Consider the following 16825-nt stretch of genomic DNA (forward strand, 5'->3'; position numbering starts at 1 on the left):
CCTGTGTTCCCTAGCTCTATGTTCCTTAGAAGGGACTTAGGAATTATTTAACATCATTAAAATTGAGAGTAAAAATTATGGTGGCCCTGGGCACTTGTCTGTATGACCCAAGTGACACAAGAGCTTAATGCCACTGAGATAGGTTTTGCAAAGTGCACTGCTGCCTTTAAAATGTGAGATATTAGTAGAACTTATTGTTCATTTTGGGGTGGAATAGGTAAATTGATACCCTTGAAGGGATATAGGAAATGGCTTTTCTTCTGCCATGAAGATGGCACCAAATGACCTGTGCTGAGACAGTTTCTTTTCCTGCAGGTTTATTCCCATGAGCTCGTCTGCGTCAGTGGAGAGGAAAGGATAGTTGTGCCAATTCGGGCCATCCCTGCCCGAGCTATCCTGGACTTCCCAGACGAGCTGGACTTCTCAAAGTGTCCGGTCAAGGGCAGCACCCGCAAGAGTCTGCTGATTCAGAATTGTGGTAGTGTGGCAGCTCATTACCAGCTGGGCACCGAGAGGTGAGGCAGCTCATCTGTCCTTGTGCAAAACACCTTTGGGGGATAACAGAGTTGGGAAAGAACAACAGAAGGAACCAGAGCATGGGAGCTGCTGCCCTGCATCGCTGGCTGGAAATGGGCAGGATGGATGGCATCTGCTCTTGCTTTCAGTGTTCTTAGCAGGATGCAGCCTTTGAGCTTTCTCTGCCCCAGATTTCCTGGGGGGTGCTGGAACATGTTAGTTGCTGGCTTGCGCCCTCCTGAGCACAAGCAGCTTCTGAAATGGGTACTCACCACTGTCAGCCAAACAGACCCATTCTCTGGGAGGACACAGGCACATGGCTTTCCAGTGGTGCCTGCATCAGATGCCCAACATGAGCTGTGTTGCAGGCAGCCGGTGCAGTTCCTGTTACTTAAAGCTGATCTGATTTCCCTTGTCAGCTGAGGGCATCAGTCCCCTCTTCTGTTCCACGATGAACCTTTGAAAGCCGGTTTAAAATTTCAAACACGTGCTTTAAATCCCTGAATAAGGTCGTGCCCCCTTTCATTGAGATCTCATTTTATATATTCTGAAGTTCCTGTGTTTCTGCTGTTTTTTCATTTTGGTTTGTGTTAAATGTTTGCCAAAAGATCATGAATTCTTCATTGGGAACTTTCATAAATGTCAAGCTCCTCCAAGGCCTATCAATACACCACATGCCCATAGGCATAGGCACAGGTGTATTAGAAACATGAGACATTTAGTGACTATGTGAAAAGCAATTGGGCTGATTTAGAAGATAAAAGTATAGAATAACTTTCTTTAGAGGGGACCTCTGGAAATTGTCCGAGCAAATACGCTGCTCAAAGCAAGACCAGTGTCCGGGGATTGCAAGGGGCCATTGGGAGATCTGGAGTTGTCTTTAGATGCCATACAAGGAAACAGACATACAAATGGACTAGTTAAAAAGCCGAAGACGACCTATTAAAACCCCTCCATGACCTTATCTTTTCTGCCTGTCGGGTGCAGTAGTGATTCATTGAAAGGGTAGATCTAACAGGATGAGAACTATCTTAAGGAACAGCTGACAATTAACTCACTATATTGCTCTAATCAAGCCATAAAAGGCCAAAATTTATCCTGCCAGCCCCATCTCTTGGCAGTGGTTTTCATTTGGTTATTATAGCGTCAGGGATGTCTCCTTCACAGTCCTTCTTATCTGTGGGCTCAGGGAACAGCTTAGTGATGTTGACTGAAATTCAGAGGAGTTAAGTTTAACTGTAGAGCTTGTGTCCTTGGGTCTTGGGGAGCCAGGTCTATATGAGAGATGACTGCTCCAGCAGGAACAGGGGAGTCTGGTGGGTACAGCCTGGGGTGGGATGTAGGAGATGCAAGGGCTGATTTGCACTCAGTTTTTCAGCCCTGACAACTGAAACTTGGCTGGATCCTCTTCTCCTGGTAATTTGAAAATAAGAAGATATCTTCTTTCTCACGCAACCCCTGAGGTCACTCCCAGGAGTGTTATTCGCATCCTGCCATCTGAGGGCAGGAGTATGTAACATGGGGCAGGAGTGGGAAGGGAAGGGAAGGGAAGGGAAGGGAAGGGAAGGGAAGGGAAGGGAAGGGAAGGGAAGGGAAGGGAAGGGAAGGGAAGGGAAGGGAAGGGAAGGGAAGGGAAGGGAAGGGAAGGGAAGGGAAGGGAAGGGAAGGGAAGGGAAGGGAAGGGAAGGGAAGGGAAGGGAAGGGAAGGGAAGGGAAGGGAAGGGAAGGGAAGGGAAGGGAAGGGAAGGGAAGGGAAGGGAAGGGAAGGGAAGGGAAGGGAAGGGAAGGGAAGGGAAGGGAAGGGAAGGGAAGGGAAGGGAAGGGAAGGGAAGGGAAGGGAAGGGAAGGGAGTGCTGAAGTGTGGCCAGGGACTCCCTTAACTGGCAGCTTCTCTTTCTGGCAAAATTCCTGACAAAACAATAAGAAAAAAATCCTGTGCCTTGCCCACACCAGGCACTGATCCCCCAAGCCCCAGCAGAGACCTGCAGCAGTGCTGGCTCACCCTCGGGGCAGATGTGGGAGCTCGTACAGTAATCGGGCTCCGGGGCTGCTGGGGCCTTGTCTTTCCTCCTCTCTCCCCAAAGTCTCACATCCAGCACATAAACATTGCTGGCCCAAGGCTTCTCCATCAGCCACTAGTGATGTTCTCACTAGTGGTAATGGAGCAGGTCAGGCCCATAACTGCAGCAATAGGTCCTTAGTGAGCAGAACCTGAAGCAAGTTCATCAGCTGTCACTACTGACATGAATGAAATTCAGCTTGCCAGATGTTCTCTATATTTTTGTGTGTGATAAGTTCATCACCAAACTCCCCAGAACACCCTTTCTGTGCACAGATTGACCACCAGCAAAGCACTGAGGAACTTTTGTTTCCTCAGTGGGGCTGTGGAAGAGCACAAAGCCCAGCAACTTCTGGGCAGAAGCACATTTCACCTGAGCTGTCCCTGAGCATCAAAGCACGGAGTCTTGTGTTTGTCAGGCAAGAACTGTTCACCTGGTGACCAATCCTAATTGCTCCTGTTACATCCAAAGTGCACCAAGACATTTGCGTAATTATTTCCAACACATTGCGCAGAGTTTGTCTGGTGAGCCAAGCAAACAGTTACCAGCCTGGATGACAACCCAGGGCGCCAGACTGCATTGCTGGTAAATACACAAAACCCTCCTGTTCTGCCTCCTCGATGTGCTCCTGCTAATGGTGCTTCATATGGCTGGGATTGGATCCTTCAGATTGTAAATGGCATCCTCCGTTTGGGTCTTGTTTCCATGTCACTGTATTGCTCTAATCTGCATTTGCACTCTTTCAGAGTTTTGATTGCTCCTTTTTGTAGAGCAGCTTTCATTGAAATGCTGACAAAATGTGCTAATTCAGGATCTTTTCAAGGTAAAATAAACCAAAGAGCCACACTGCAAATTCAACAGTAGTTATTCCGTGGTCTTCAAGGGAAAGTTCCTTCTCCCTGTCTGATTCCTAGGCTGTAATCTCACAAGAGAGGTAGTGCCCTAACATTTGCATCTCTTGAGAGGAGGTTTATAGGTAGCAGGAAAAGAGAAATTCCTGAGGCAGTCAGTGTCAAGTTATGCATGCAGATAGCTCTTAACTCTCTCTGTGCTTTTCACAAACCATTCTCTGATGGGATTGCTGGCAGTCAGAAGGCTGGATGCAGAGTATGGGGGGGATTAGGTCGTTTTATCCCACAGGATCTTCTGAGGGCTGGATCTCCTCAGAAGTGGGTCAGTAGCTGTTTCTGATCCTGGCTGTTCTGTCTGTCTTGGCCGTAGTTTGTTTGCTCCCTGCTTGCCCAAGTGAGCTGAAGTGACCTGCACTGCAGAAGGAATATCGTGGCTAGATGTCCCCCCAAGTCCTGATCCCTCTCTTTGTGTTGCAGTCCTTTCTCCGTGGTTCCAGCCGAAGGAATTCTGGGCCCTGGTCACACCATGCAGGTGACAGTGGGATTTCACCCGCTGACGAGCGGTGACCATTTTGGGTCCCTGGTGGCGCGCTGCATAGGTGAGTGCTGGGCAACGCATGGGACACAGGACAGTTCTCCACCATCACTCCCTGTTCATCCCCCTCAATTCCCTCTAGATGTACCTCCTCTGTTCCAGCTCTGCCCCAAAGAAAACTGAAATAGCTGGTGTTTAAATGGTTGAAAAAGTGGATCCCCTCTAACAGGGCTGAGATTTTTGGAATTCTGTTTTGCTGGGTGTTGCAGAGTGGAGGAAGGAGGAACCCTGATTCTCCACTACTGTGTGGCTACGCCTGGGTGAAGTTTTATTTTACTCCTGGGCAGTGCTGTATGTGAGCTGCGAGGTCTCCATCAGACTCTCTCCAATGCAGTGTATTTCTTGCACACCTCTGTCCTGTATGCCGCTTCTCCACTGGCTTGTCACAGACCCTTTTACTATTTTGCCCTCTACACATCCATGCAGCTTTTGCCTAATAACATCTTCAGGCCCTCAAGTTCCTGTATGGTGACAAATCAAGACAAATTTTTCCTCGTCCCCATTTCCCAGGCCGTTCATGCTGTTGCAAACCTCTCACATCTCCCATTTGATTTCTAGACTGAGGAATCCCATTCAGACTTCATATAGAAGCTGCTCTGTACTTATTAATCTTTCCTTGTCCTTTTGTATTTAACCTGAAATGCTCCATCTTGGTTTTTGAGATCAGGACAATATGAAATATTTCAAGACTGATGGGGCTGTGGGTTTGGACAGGAAGATGACGATGATGATGATTTTTATGGTGTTCATTTTGTAGTGGTTTGTCATATTGCAAAGCCAGGCTGGTTGTGTTTCCTCTCCTGTGTCCCCTCCTGCTGTGGGCTGTCACTTCACCTGTTCCTCTGGGTCTCCTTTTTCTGCCCACATGCCCCCAGGCGTATTTGCTTGTCAGCAACAAGGGATCCAAGGGATCAGGAGGGGCAGGAGTCTCGTGGGATGCGCAGGGGAGACCTCGGCAAGCCAGGATTGACCAGGGCTCCTCAGTGTCACCTGAAGGACTTTGATGCAGAAATCCCAGTGGTCTGAGTGGGTCACCTGAGCACATCTGACAAATCCCACTGTACATACTGTCACCTTGGGGCCAAATCTCTACAAACACCTTGGAAATAAGGTGGTTAAGGAGGTGCCCAGGACATCCTCACGCAGTACACACAGAGCTGTCAGGACGTGATAAATGTACTGATCCATGGAACTGCTAATACATTTAAAAGCTATGACACTTTCTTCCGTGACCTGTGGTTTGCTTTGTTCCTTGTGCTTCCATCAGCAACTGAGCTAGCTGAGCAAAGACTCTGCTTTGTTCCAGGTGAAGAAAGTTTCTTCACATTCCTTCGCGCAGAAGCTGCAGATGTCAACATTGGATTGAGCACATATTCCCTGAAGGTTGAGAAGACTTTCATCACCACATCAAGCCACACAAGCATGTTCATCAGGAACAGGAGTAACATCACAACCCACTTCCAGTGGAAGATGTTTCCTACTGAGGAAGCCGACAATGAAGAGAAGAGGAGGTTGGTTTGAAAGATACGTTTCAGTGAGATACATGGCCCAAGACTGAAACTAATGCATGGCCTCAGGGGGGTGTTGGTGATTTTGAATGGTTTAGGCCAAGTAAACCATCCCTGGCCTTAGGGTGTGTGTCCCTGGGCTGCAGGAGCTCAGCACAGCATTCCAGTTCCATTTATACTCCAACCAAGGATGGCATTTTGGGAAGGAAAGGTTGATTGCAATGACTGGTTTTCCTCAAGTTCTAATTGGGCTTTTGCCTCCCTAATCTTCTTCCTACATGACCTGGCAACATCCCTAAACGTTTCCTGAGTTGCCAGCCCCTCTTTGCAAAGGCGATACGCCCTCTTTTTTCCCCTTAGTTCCTTCCAAATCTCCTTGCCCATCCAGGCTCGTTGTCTTCCCTGTCAGCTCATCTTTCAGCACACAGGGACAGTCTGTTCCTGTGCCTTCAAGACTTCTTTCTTGAAGTATGTCCATCCTTCCTGTACCCCTTTGTTTGTAAAGGCTGTTTCCCAAGGTCCTCTCCAAAACAATCTCTTGAACAGGCCGAAGGCTGCCTTCCAGAAGACCAGAGTGTAAGTTTTGTTGATGCCCCTCCTTGTTTCACTGAATGTTGAAAACTCTGTTATTTCACAGTCACTGTACCCCCAGACAGTGGTGAACAGATGAAGTTCTTTTAGTTCTTAGGGAATCCAGTACCTGGATCCCAGGGAGGCAGCAGGCTTCCCTGTGGAATGGATCCGCTCGATATGCAGGGCCCTCATTTCCCCTTAGAAGGGGTTCACTTACTACCACTACCCTTCTTTTCTTCATAATACTTGAGGCTGGGATCTGTCTGGCAGAAAAAGTGCAGCTGTCTCCAGACAGAATTTTCTCTTTTAGTGTCATCTGTCTGAGCCTCTGGATCCAGGGCCTCATACCTATTCTGTCAGGGTGCAGTCATGGGGGTCAGGACAGGATTTTATTACCTCCTCAGCACAAGCCCATCTCCATTCCCCACTGTCTCCTAGGTCTCCTCCTTCCGCCTGATCACAAGAAGGGCAGGGCTCCTCTGACTCCTGCTGAGCTTCTCTCGGGCTTGGAAGGGTGTAACTCCAGCAGTTTAGTTTTGTTTTGCTCTCCCTAACGCTCCTCAGCCTTTCCGCTTCTTCCTTACCTTCTGCCACTAGACAGAGCAGATCATTCACCTGCTCACACTGCACGCAGGTGTCTTTCACATTATCCTCTGATATTAACACCAGGCTCAGACCCTCCCTGCAGCCAGGGGCCTGGACAGCTGTGTCCTTCCTGGGGGGTTCTGTTTGAGATAGTACACTCTTGCTGGCGGCAGCAGCAGCAATGACTTTGGATCATTTGTAAACTGTTGCTGGGGAAAAAAAAAAAAAGCAGAAAGACGAATGAAAAAAAAAAAGGCAAGCACCTCACAACCAACCAAAAGACACAGCCCAGTACACAAGGAGGGTGGGTGGCTGCAGCCTTTCTGCTCAGCCTGCTTGTATCAACTGCCACGCAAAAACTGAAAAAATGCTGTGCAAACTGCCAGCCCAAACTGCTGTGCCAAAACTGCCGTGCCAAAACTGCCAGCCCAAACTGCCGTGCCCAAACTGCCAGCCCAAACTGCCGTGCCCAAACTGCCGTGCCCAAATTGCTGTGCCCAAACTGCCGTGCCCAAACTGCCGTGCCAGAACTGCCACGGCAAGCGCCTGTTTGCTGCGGGCCAGGTCGCTTGCACTCCCCAGAGCCATTTTAAATCACCTGCAAAGGAACAGGAGGTCGACCCTCACCCGCTTGAATGGATGGCAAGAGGGTCCTTTAGTGCCCTGGGCTTCTTGGTTCTCCACTGTTCTCTGTCTACTTACACAGTGTCTGACTTCCATACGAGCTCTGTATGTTAAAAGAAAATCCCATGACCTTCTCTGGCTATTTCCCTGGGCTGTTTATTTCCATTTTTTCCTACTTGCCTGCCTCAGCCTGGATCCCAGGTGATCCACTTTCCCCTCAGAAGAAACTGGGTTTTCTTTAAGTAAACTTCAACCTGGTTTTGGTTTTCTGGATTTTTTTCCAATTACATTTGTTTTCATGCCAGTTTGTGTCCTAGCCTGTCACCAGGACATTTTGTTTTTCCTTACTTCCAGTCTTAGGGATGGTGTTAGTTCTAAGGCCAACTCTCCTGCTGTCAGAGATGCTTTTGAGATCTCAGAGCAGAGAGGACTTTTTTTTATGAGAGGAGCTAGTGCAGGATCCTTTCCCTCTCTGGCCATTCTACTACCATGCACTGGGATGGGACCCAAAAAGCTCTGGATCCTGAAAAGATGATCTCTCCAGGAGTTTGCTGTCTGTCTCCTGCACCAAGAAGTCCCTTCCCCTCTCACAGCCTCTGTTTTCATGCATATAAAACCTTGGATGTCACTGAAGGGATGCGGTGCCTGAATTCATCAATTTCCTTTGGAAGTACTCTGGGATGCTCTTGTGAAAGACAGAGTAGGGAACAGGACAGGTCCAAAATGGAAGAAACAAAGAGCGATGCTGGTAACACGTAACCACAACCCAGCTTCGTCTCCCTTTCCCAGGGAAGTCCTGCAGTGGGTGCACCGTGATCTTTATCTGCTTCCCCCGAGCACCTCAGTGGTAGGAAAAGCCAGCTGAGGTGGCTGGTGGATTCTCCCTCAGTTTTGGCAGAGGCTTTGAGGCAGGAGACTCTCTTGAGGGATGCTGGCTTTCCAAAGCTCTCCTGAGCTTGCAAGTGTGGAGTAAAGCTACCTGCTGAGCTTGTGCACAACAAGTTATCTTCTGATCCGATTGGGACCCTCGTGGCTTGGGGTCAGCCCTTGCTGGGGAGCTGCCGCTCCTCCCCAAGTGCTTTGCTCTCCCGCACTTCCGCTTCTCTCTGCAAATATATTAAATGACCTGCTGGCTTTGTCTCTCCCTGCGGCTGCAGGCAGTGTGATTTGCTGGAGCCACCACCAAAGGTCTGGATGGAAGACTTCATGGAGGAGAACAAAATAAAGAAGGTGAAGGGCTTTTGTGAAAATCGCACCTCCCTCCTGAGCCAAAAGGTCCAGGAGGAGAAGGCAAAGGTGCAAGAAGACCCCCTGCTGTTCTCCAATGACTTTTTTTTCATTGAGCCAATGGTAAGTGATAGCTGAGAACCTCATTTTCCTCCTCTTCCTTCTCTTCCTTCTCTTTCTCCTCGTCCTCCTCCTCTTCCTTCTCCTCCTTCTCTTTCTCCTCGTCCTCCTCCTCTTCCTTCTCCTCCTTCTCCTCCTTCTCCTCCTCCTCCTCTTCCTCCTCCTCCTCCTCCTCCTCTTCCTTCTCCTCCTCCTCCTCCTCTTCCTCCTCCCGCCCACCCTACCCCCGCCCCTTCCCCCGGGTGCGGTCACTCAGCAGGTCCTCAGCTGGCTCGGTGTGCTCAGAGGGAGGACATGGAGTTTCTGGTGCGGCTGCAGAGCTCACTGCTGAAAGTATTTCTGCCCTGCAGGCTCAAGGCAGGGCTGGGAGCCTGACAAAGCTGAGCTCTGCTGCCAGGGCTCGAGCTCAGGGCACTCCGTGTCCTTGAAGTGTCCACAGGGAGCAGTTTTTGTAGGTAGGGGCTCCCCCGACACGTGCTGCTGCATGGGGTTCAGCGGAGGGTGTTGGAGCACTGCCAGTTCACGGATTGACCTGAAGCATGCAAGGGTTCGCTGGGAAAAGGAGGCCAAATTCAGCCCAAGGTTAATCGTAGAAATGCCTGTCCCTTCCTCTAACCACGACTCGCACTGTTTGTGAGTCTCCCAGTGTCGTCTGTGAGCCTGGACACAAGGGTGGGAGGTTATAATGGGCATTTTGAGTTCTCTTGCACACGGGGACAGTAAACCTTTTCTTTTTCTGTTTATGCAAGCAAACGCCCATGTCCTCCCATCAGCCAGAGCCCTGATTCTGAGTATTGGCATTGTGAGAGATGATGAATGCCTGGTGTCTGCACAGTGCAAAATCCCTTCTCATCCTGGAGTAAATCCTAGAATAATCCCAACCTCTGCTTTCTTTGAAAAAAGGTTAAACTAATATTTTTCTTTCCAAGGAAGGGGATCGTGTTCTTGGTTACTCCTATGGCCCGTCTAAGGCCAAGAGCCACCAGTGCACAATGGCAGTTAGGTACCACTGTAGCTGACTGCAGCATGATGTGACCAGGAGCTTGTGTCAGAGCAGCAGGAACATTGTGGAGAGTGGGGGCTGATCAGCTGAGCATTGAGAGCGCCCAGTGGTGTGTTGAGCTGGGTTTAGAGTGTTTCCTTGGGCTCCTTATGTTGTTCGCTCATCACTGATGCTCTGAAGAAAGGCTTAGAGGAGTGGTTGAAAACAAGAAGTGTGAAGTTTGAAGATAAATCTTTTTCTGTCTCTTTCTGTTTCAGGAGGGAGAGATTGGGCCACGTTGTTCGGCTGAAATCAAGGTGACCTTTAAACCCCTGGAAGCACTGGAGTATCAGAGTGTGGCCTACTGTGACATCTCAGGTACAGCTCCTTTCCCCTGCTTCTCTCACCCACAGTGAAGCCATGGAGCAAGCCTGAGCCCACTGGGCTCCCATGTAACTGCTGGGAAGAGTTCCTGGTCAGCAGGGCAGTGCTGGCACATCCCCAGTGTCCCTGCAGCTTCCAGGGAGTCTCCCATGCAAGGCCAGGGCTCGGAACACCTGTGTCTGGATTGCTGATCCCAGAACAACCCAGGCAGTGCAGGGAGATGTTTTCATGGCACGGCTTTGCCAGCATTTCCTCAAAGGCCAAGGAGCTACAGAGCAGAACAGCTTTAGTGAACAAGCACTAAGCCCCTCTAGACCACTGACCTCCAGGATGCGTCCATTTGACGTGGATCCATCATCAGGCAGTAGGAGCTGAGTTAGAAATGTGCTCCCTGAGCCTGGATCACCTCCAGACACCACCAGGCCAGCGGAGGCGGAGCCCCGCTGAGCCCAGGGTGTTGGTAGAAGGACCACCCTTGGCCAGCACCTGCTTCTCTCCCTGTGTGGGAATTGTCACCTTGCAGCTCTCAGTCTGTGCAAACAGAACACAGTGCCGAGTGTCAGAAGTGGAGGACAGCAGTCCTGTGCTGCTGGGCCAGGTGGTTTGGCAGTTGTTGCCTGGCAGTTTGCCAGGTAGCAATTGCCAAAGTCTTTGTGAGCTTTGTGCCTTCAATGAATGGATTTCAAAGCTCCTCTAAGTGCATGGGGAGGAAACCCTAGAGTCATAGTATGTTAAGGATGGAACGGACCTCAAAGACTGTCTAGTGCCAAGGCCCCTGCCATGGGCAGGGACACCTCCCACTAGACCAGGTAGCTCCAAGCCCCATCCAGCCTGGCTTTGAACACTTTCAGGGCTGGAACCTCCACAACTCCCCTGGGGAACCTACTCCAGCGTCTCACCACCTCACAGTAAAAAAATTCTTCTCAATATCTAACCTAAATTTCCTTTCTTTCAATTTATACCTGTCACTCCTTGGCCTGTCGCTACAGGACACCAGAGATGTTTTAAACTCAGCAAACTGGTGGCTAAAATTGGAAACCAGCCCAAGGAATGGGTTAGAAATTGCAAGTCAGCCCCAGGGGATATCTCCTGAGGGAAGAGAAGGGTCCATATCTTCTGCTGCAGCATCAAGAGCTGGTTGCATGCAGCTCAGAATCAGGGTCTAGCATTGAGGCAGCCTGGAAAATCCAGTAGAACAGAGGGAATTATTGTACTGAAATGGACATCTCTCCCCAGGCCGTGAGAGCAGGCTGGCCCTGCGCCTCAGAGGGGAATGCCGCGGACCCTTGGTTGAACTCAGCTGTGATACCCTGAACCTTGGGGAAGTTTTTGTCAAAACCGCCCACACCCATGAGGTGAGCACCAGGGGTTGGGATGGATCCTGATGGCTCCTGAGGCAGCAGCAAGCCTGGTGGACCTGTGGAATTCCTGGCAACCTGGGCAGTTGTGAGCAGGGAATATCTGATGTACTGGTCAAATCTGGGCGGGGGGGGGAAGGGGGTGTTCCAGAAAAATGTGTCTGTTGTTCATGAAGCCCCAGTCCCTTCTTTTGGGCAGCCTTCCATAGGGATCAGCTGGGAGGCTTCCTGCAAAACAACCCCTTTTGACCCAACGCTGGGTCAAAAAGCTGTTCAGAGGCTTTTGTGGCAGCACCAGACACAAGGCACCTTTGTACTGGGCTGTTCAGAAGCAGCTGGGACAAGCTGGCTACATTTGAGCTTCAGTCCACCGCAAACAATTTTTAGTCAAGTGTCTCCTGCTCATTCCTGGAAGTCACAGGAAAGCCATCCAGCCTCCTGGCTCAGTGCAGGCCCTTGCAAAGGGCTTGAGGATTCTTTCCCTTGCTGTCCAATCCCTCACCACACTTCAGGCTTGGTGCATCTCTGGCTCTAGAAAGAGAAAAGTGTTCCTGGGAATAAAGCAAAAGATTTTTCTACCTATTTGCCTCCCCCCTGTTGGGGGTCAAGTTTGCAAAAAAAAAGAGAGAGCAACTGAAAGAGGCAGAAAACGAGGCACTACATCATGCCAGACACTTTCAGAAGTTTGGTTGTGGAAGAGAAAGACACGTTGAGTTTTCTTACCAAAAGATGGCGCTGTCTGTACATTTTGATGTTGATGCCTCCTTCTCAGTGTATTGTTTTCACGGTATGGGAAAAGGTAAATGCGTAGATACGGTACTGCTGGAGCTGCGCTGACTGGGGCAGCAGCAGCTCTGTGGTGATTCACTACGCAGCTGCAATCACCCCACGTTGCTCTCAGGGCCAGGTCTGAATGAGCTTGGTGCTACTGACCAGAGGTGGACTGCTCTGTGTCCGTGGGGTAACCCCAGGGTGACTCCAGTTATGTGGAGTTATGTGAGCTTCGCATGAAAACCCAAAGGCAGAACTTGTCCTGTTGTATTTTTTTGACTTCTGCCGTCCAGCAGCACAAAGCATCTTCTGCCTTTTCTGGGTGTTAATTGCGCCATTAGAAAATGACTCCCAGGAAGGGAAGATTTCACGTGTACTTGCATTTTGTTTTCTTGCTGCTGCAGGTGAAACTGATGAACAAAGGAGTTCTTGATGCTCCCTTCACCTATATCCCTTCAAACACGGAAGTGGGCTGCTGCTTCAAGTTTGTACCCGAGGAGGGCCTCATTGCACCAGGTGGGATCCAGACTATTCAGATCTCCTTGAATGCCGCCGTGTTGGGGCGGTTTGAGGAACCATTCCAGTTCCGTGTGGCTGGATCTCCTACGCCTGTGATCCTGACCATCGAGTAAGGACTCTGGGAGCTTACTCTGGGTGGGCACATCTGTAGCTGTCTCTGGGACATCCCCCACCTACCTCATTCTGGGGTCGGGCAGAGAAAAAAGATGTTTCCTGAGGTCTTAATCTCTGCTCTGATCCTGGCATTGCCTTAGTGTGGGGGTGCCTGCTGCCCTGTGTGGTACCCGGGAGCTGGAATGACTCCTCCCTGCAGGGATGTCCCTCTGCCTTGGGCCATGGCAGGCAGTGGCATGGATCAGCTTTGGGCAGTAGCTGCTCTGGGATGTCCCCCCTGAGCACCCAGCAAGGCCCCCAGGGCTTTGGAGATGGGCCAGCCTGGGTGATTCTCCACCAGCAGCAGTGTTTTGAAAAACTTCTGTTAATAATCCATCCCAAACGGGCAGCAGCAGCCTCAGCTCACCTCTCATGGCCATGCATGGAGGCAGGCTGTGCTCCGAGCTCCTGTGCAGAGTGCTCTGCTACCTCCTTTCCACAGCCAGGAAAAGGCTGATGTGGGAGACAGGGAACTGTGCAGCAGGAACCGTCCCAAGGACATGGGCTTCATCCCATAATCCTGGCCCTGCAGAAGGGAGAAGGGGTGATGATGGGGGAGGCAGAGCTCAGTCCTCAGGACCACAGCAGCATGAGGGCTTGTCCCTGCTAGCCTGAGGCGTGTGCTGGTAGGATAACGTAGTGTAAGCAGGAAAGCTGATGCTGGCTGCTCTGGAGCTTTGGAGCTAGGCTGCTGCTGTTGGGAGGCACTGGATCAGGGCAATAAAGAAATGAAAGCAATCTGCAGTTGATTATACCAATAAGATAAGGGAGATGGATTAAAAAGAACATGAAACTTATTACTTAGCAGGAGAAAAGTGTTGACTAGGTCTGCCCATAGTAGAGAAACAATTACACTGGCTTTGCTTTTGGAGGAAAAGTGCTGCTATTTTTATTTTGGAAATCAAGAGGGAACCTTTCACCATCAAATAATTGATTCTCCTCTGTCCCTCCCCCAAACTCGTCATGTGTAGTGGTGCGGAAGTTTTCTATTACATTAAATGTATTACAGTTGTATGGTGTACCCTTGATTTTCTGTACTTTGGTTCAATGTACCCCAGTTCTATACTGTTCTATTTTTAAACTCCCTCATGTTGCCGTCTCCCCCTCTGCCTCCCTCTGCCTCTCCTTGTCTCCCCAGTTACAGTCCCTGGTCGGCTACCCTTTCCCGCCTTGTGTAGCTGTCTGTCATCCCTCAGGGAGATTCCCCCTCCCTGCCAGTCACCCAGGGCCTGTCCCCCAGGTCTGGAAGCTTCGATAGGAGCTTCCAGGTGACTGGCTGATTGGAGGGTCCTCCCCTGCCTCTTTTTGGTTACTGGTCGTTGTCCTTGTCTATTATGTTAATGAATCCGCTCCTCTCCTACCCTACTGGCGTATGCGTACCCACCCCGAGTCTCCACCTCCTGTGTGAAACCCCCTGCCTCCCAAGGCTCTGGGTCTCTCCGAGGCTCAGGCTTTAGGACGAGGGTCCCCTCGCATCAATAAAGCCGAAGTTCCAGTTGCCTCCGAGAGTCCCACCTTTCATTCCTCCACCATAGCAAAGCGGCAGGGCGAGTCGGCAGCAAAGATCCCACTAAGATCCTGTGGGGACGTGTCGGGGCTAGCCAGGCGTGAGAAGACATGCGCCGCCGCAATCATGCGTGGGATGTTATTCCATAAGCAGCTTTCTCCTTGAGCAAGAGAAGGTGTCTCTTGTTGAGATGTGTAGAGCGGAGCCAGGGACAGTCCTGTGAACACAGTAGAAGACACAGTTCACTGGTCCTTGACTTTTAACCAAAAGGCAGGGTGCGCATTGATTGGCGTCAACCATGAAATAAACTCGTGTTGGGCAGCTTCAAGTGCTGCCTTCAGTGGATGTTGGTGACTTTTAGTGCCTGTCTGCTGAGTTCAAGGCCAGGGGAGGAGGTGTGGTAGATTCAGGACACCCATGTTTGGTTGTTTAAGCTATTGCTCCTGGCTGTGCCAGCTGGTGCACTAGTGACAAGCTGGTCCTTTCCTCTAGGATTCATCTGTCCACTGTGTAGAACTGTTAATGCTCTTTTTGGAGGATGTTTGGGGCTCCCCTGGCTTCATGTCTCAAAACTCTGTCTGTAATGATTGTGTGGGTCAAAATCTCCTGAGAAAGCTTCTCCATGGGAAGACCAGTTACAGCCAAGTAGCAAAGCAGGGAACCTGTGGCTGGAAAGGCTGGTTACAGAAGTTTGTGGGGACACCTTTATGTCCATCCCATTACAGATGGGGAAACTGAGGCACGGAGACACATCTGGATGGGTTTTCAGGGTCCCTCATGGGACCACCGGCAACTTGGGGGCTTTTCCTGCCTGCCCTGCGTCCAAAGCCCCATCAGTGGCTGTGGGCTGCTGGCCTCTTGGCTTTAGCTGCCTCCTGTGCACATGGACACTGTGCTGAGCACATGGTGGTGCGTTGATTTGAAACCCACGATGCCCCTGACACCAGGTTTTGTGCCCCCAAGCCACGACAGCCGGAGGCTTTGCAATTCCCTTTAACGCAGCCATTTCCTCCTGTGTCCCTGTCATCGCAGGGGGTGTGTCGTTGGGCCGACTTTACACTTCGACACCGATGAGCTCGACTTCGGTGACATCTCCTTTGGTGAGCGTTCCCTGCGCTGGGACACAGCGGGAGGGATCTGTGTGCTCCAAAATGGAGCACTTGAACGTAAAAGCATCCAGCACTGCTCATGTTCTGCCACAACAGCCTCTTCAGGGTGTTGTAATAGATACATACTATTAAATTCGTGGATTAAAATTGTGTGTATTAAAACTTTGCAGTGGAATGTAAAAACCCCTGAATTCCTGGAAATAGTTCCAGGGCATCTCTTTGCATACCACAGCCTTTTCACAGTCCAAAGGTGTAACCTCGACATCTGCCAGAGAGATAACCGGGAAACAGCCCATTAATCATGGGCTGACCACATCTTCACAGTTCATCAGGAGATCCGATCCCAATCTGGGCGGAGGTCGGCAGAAAACCTTCTGACAGAAGATTCGGAGACTTTTCATTCAGACGTCTTTTCAATTTCTCAGGAAACTCTTTCAGATATCCCTTGCGGACACCAGACATTTCAATGATTCTGTTATGTACATGATGTCATGTTCTTCGGGTTCTTTGTTACCGTCTTGTTTTCGCCTCAGGGTAGAAAAATGGTATAAAACGCCTACCCTGAGACCCCGAATTTGTGGGCAGTACTCCGGAGAAGCACCCTTTGCTGCTCCCGGATTGTCCACCCAACCTTCGATCGATGTTGTCCTGATTTATTGTGGCGTTTCCCGAAATTGCTTTTCAAATTTGTTAAATAAATCTTTGATTTAGGAAATTGGCTCTGATCATTTATAACAGTGTGAACTGCAGGTGCCTCAGGTAGCATTTTGCCATTGTGGGATCAAATAGGAGCAAGTATTTTCTGGTGTCTCTGTCCTGGTTTAAAAGACAGATTCTGCCAAGGAAGGTGGCAATCTTCACGGAATGGAATGATGACCCTCCTCTCTCCAAATTACTATACCTTTGAAATTACAGGGCTTCCAGGCAAAAATATGGAAAAGGAATAGCAGTTCGTTACTAGAATATATCAGGACAGCACAGACAACAACGCAATGCCAGAAGTTTCCAACCCGCCGAGTCCTGTTTTCCCCTTTGGTGTGGTTATGATCACAGGCTGGAGGAGCGGTGGGCTCTGGCAGGGGAGTGATTTCCCTCCCAGCCGGCACGGGCAGGGAGGGAAGGAGGAAATCGCTGCTTTTGCAAACTACGGGCAGCAGGAGATGTGGGCACTGGCAATCGGGAGCAGGCAGAAGTGGGGACGGCGGGCAGGTTCGATCACGGTGCTGAGCCCGGCGTCAAGCGCACGACGTCCCGCAGCAGCACGCTGCCGACCTTCCCGAGCCCCGGCGGAAGGACGGAAAGGTCTGCCCCCTGCAAACCTCGGCTCCGACTTCACAACCGCCCGCGGCATCACGGCACAGCTCCCAAAGAGCCCCGGATGGA

At 50.4% G+C, this 16825-nt stretch overlaps 1 protein-coding gene across 1 annotated transcript in view; it reads left to right on the forward strand.

Moving 5' to 3' along the window:
* LOC136296102 (hydrocephalus-inducing protein homolog) overlaps positions 1-16825 on the forward strand; it is a 117629-nt gene that overhangs the window by 57418 nt on the left and 43386 nt on the right. Inside the window, 2 exon segments of the mRNA XM_066194926.1 lie at positions 12559-12782; positions 15366-15433. Coding sequence (XP_066051023.1) covers positions 12559-12782; positions 15366-15433 — 292 coding nt within the window.

The sequence above is a fragment of the Chamaea fasciata genome, unplaced genomic scaffold, assembly GCF_029207755.1.
Source record: "Chamaea fasciata isolate MVZ Bird 193981 ecotype frontalis unplaced genomic scaffold, bChaFas1.0.hap1 SCAF_12, whole genome shotgun sequence".
Lineage (NCBI taxonomy): Eukaryota > Metazoa > Chordata > Aves > Passeriformes > Sylviidae > Chamaea > Chamaea fasciata.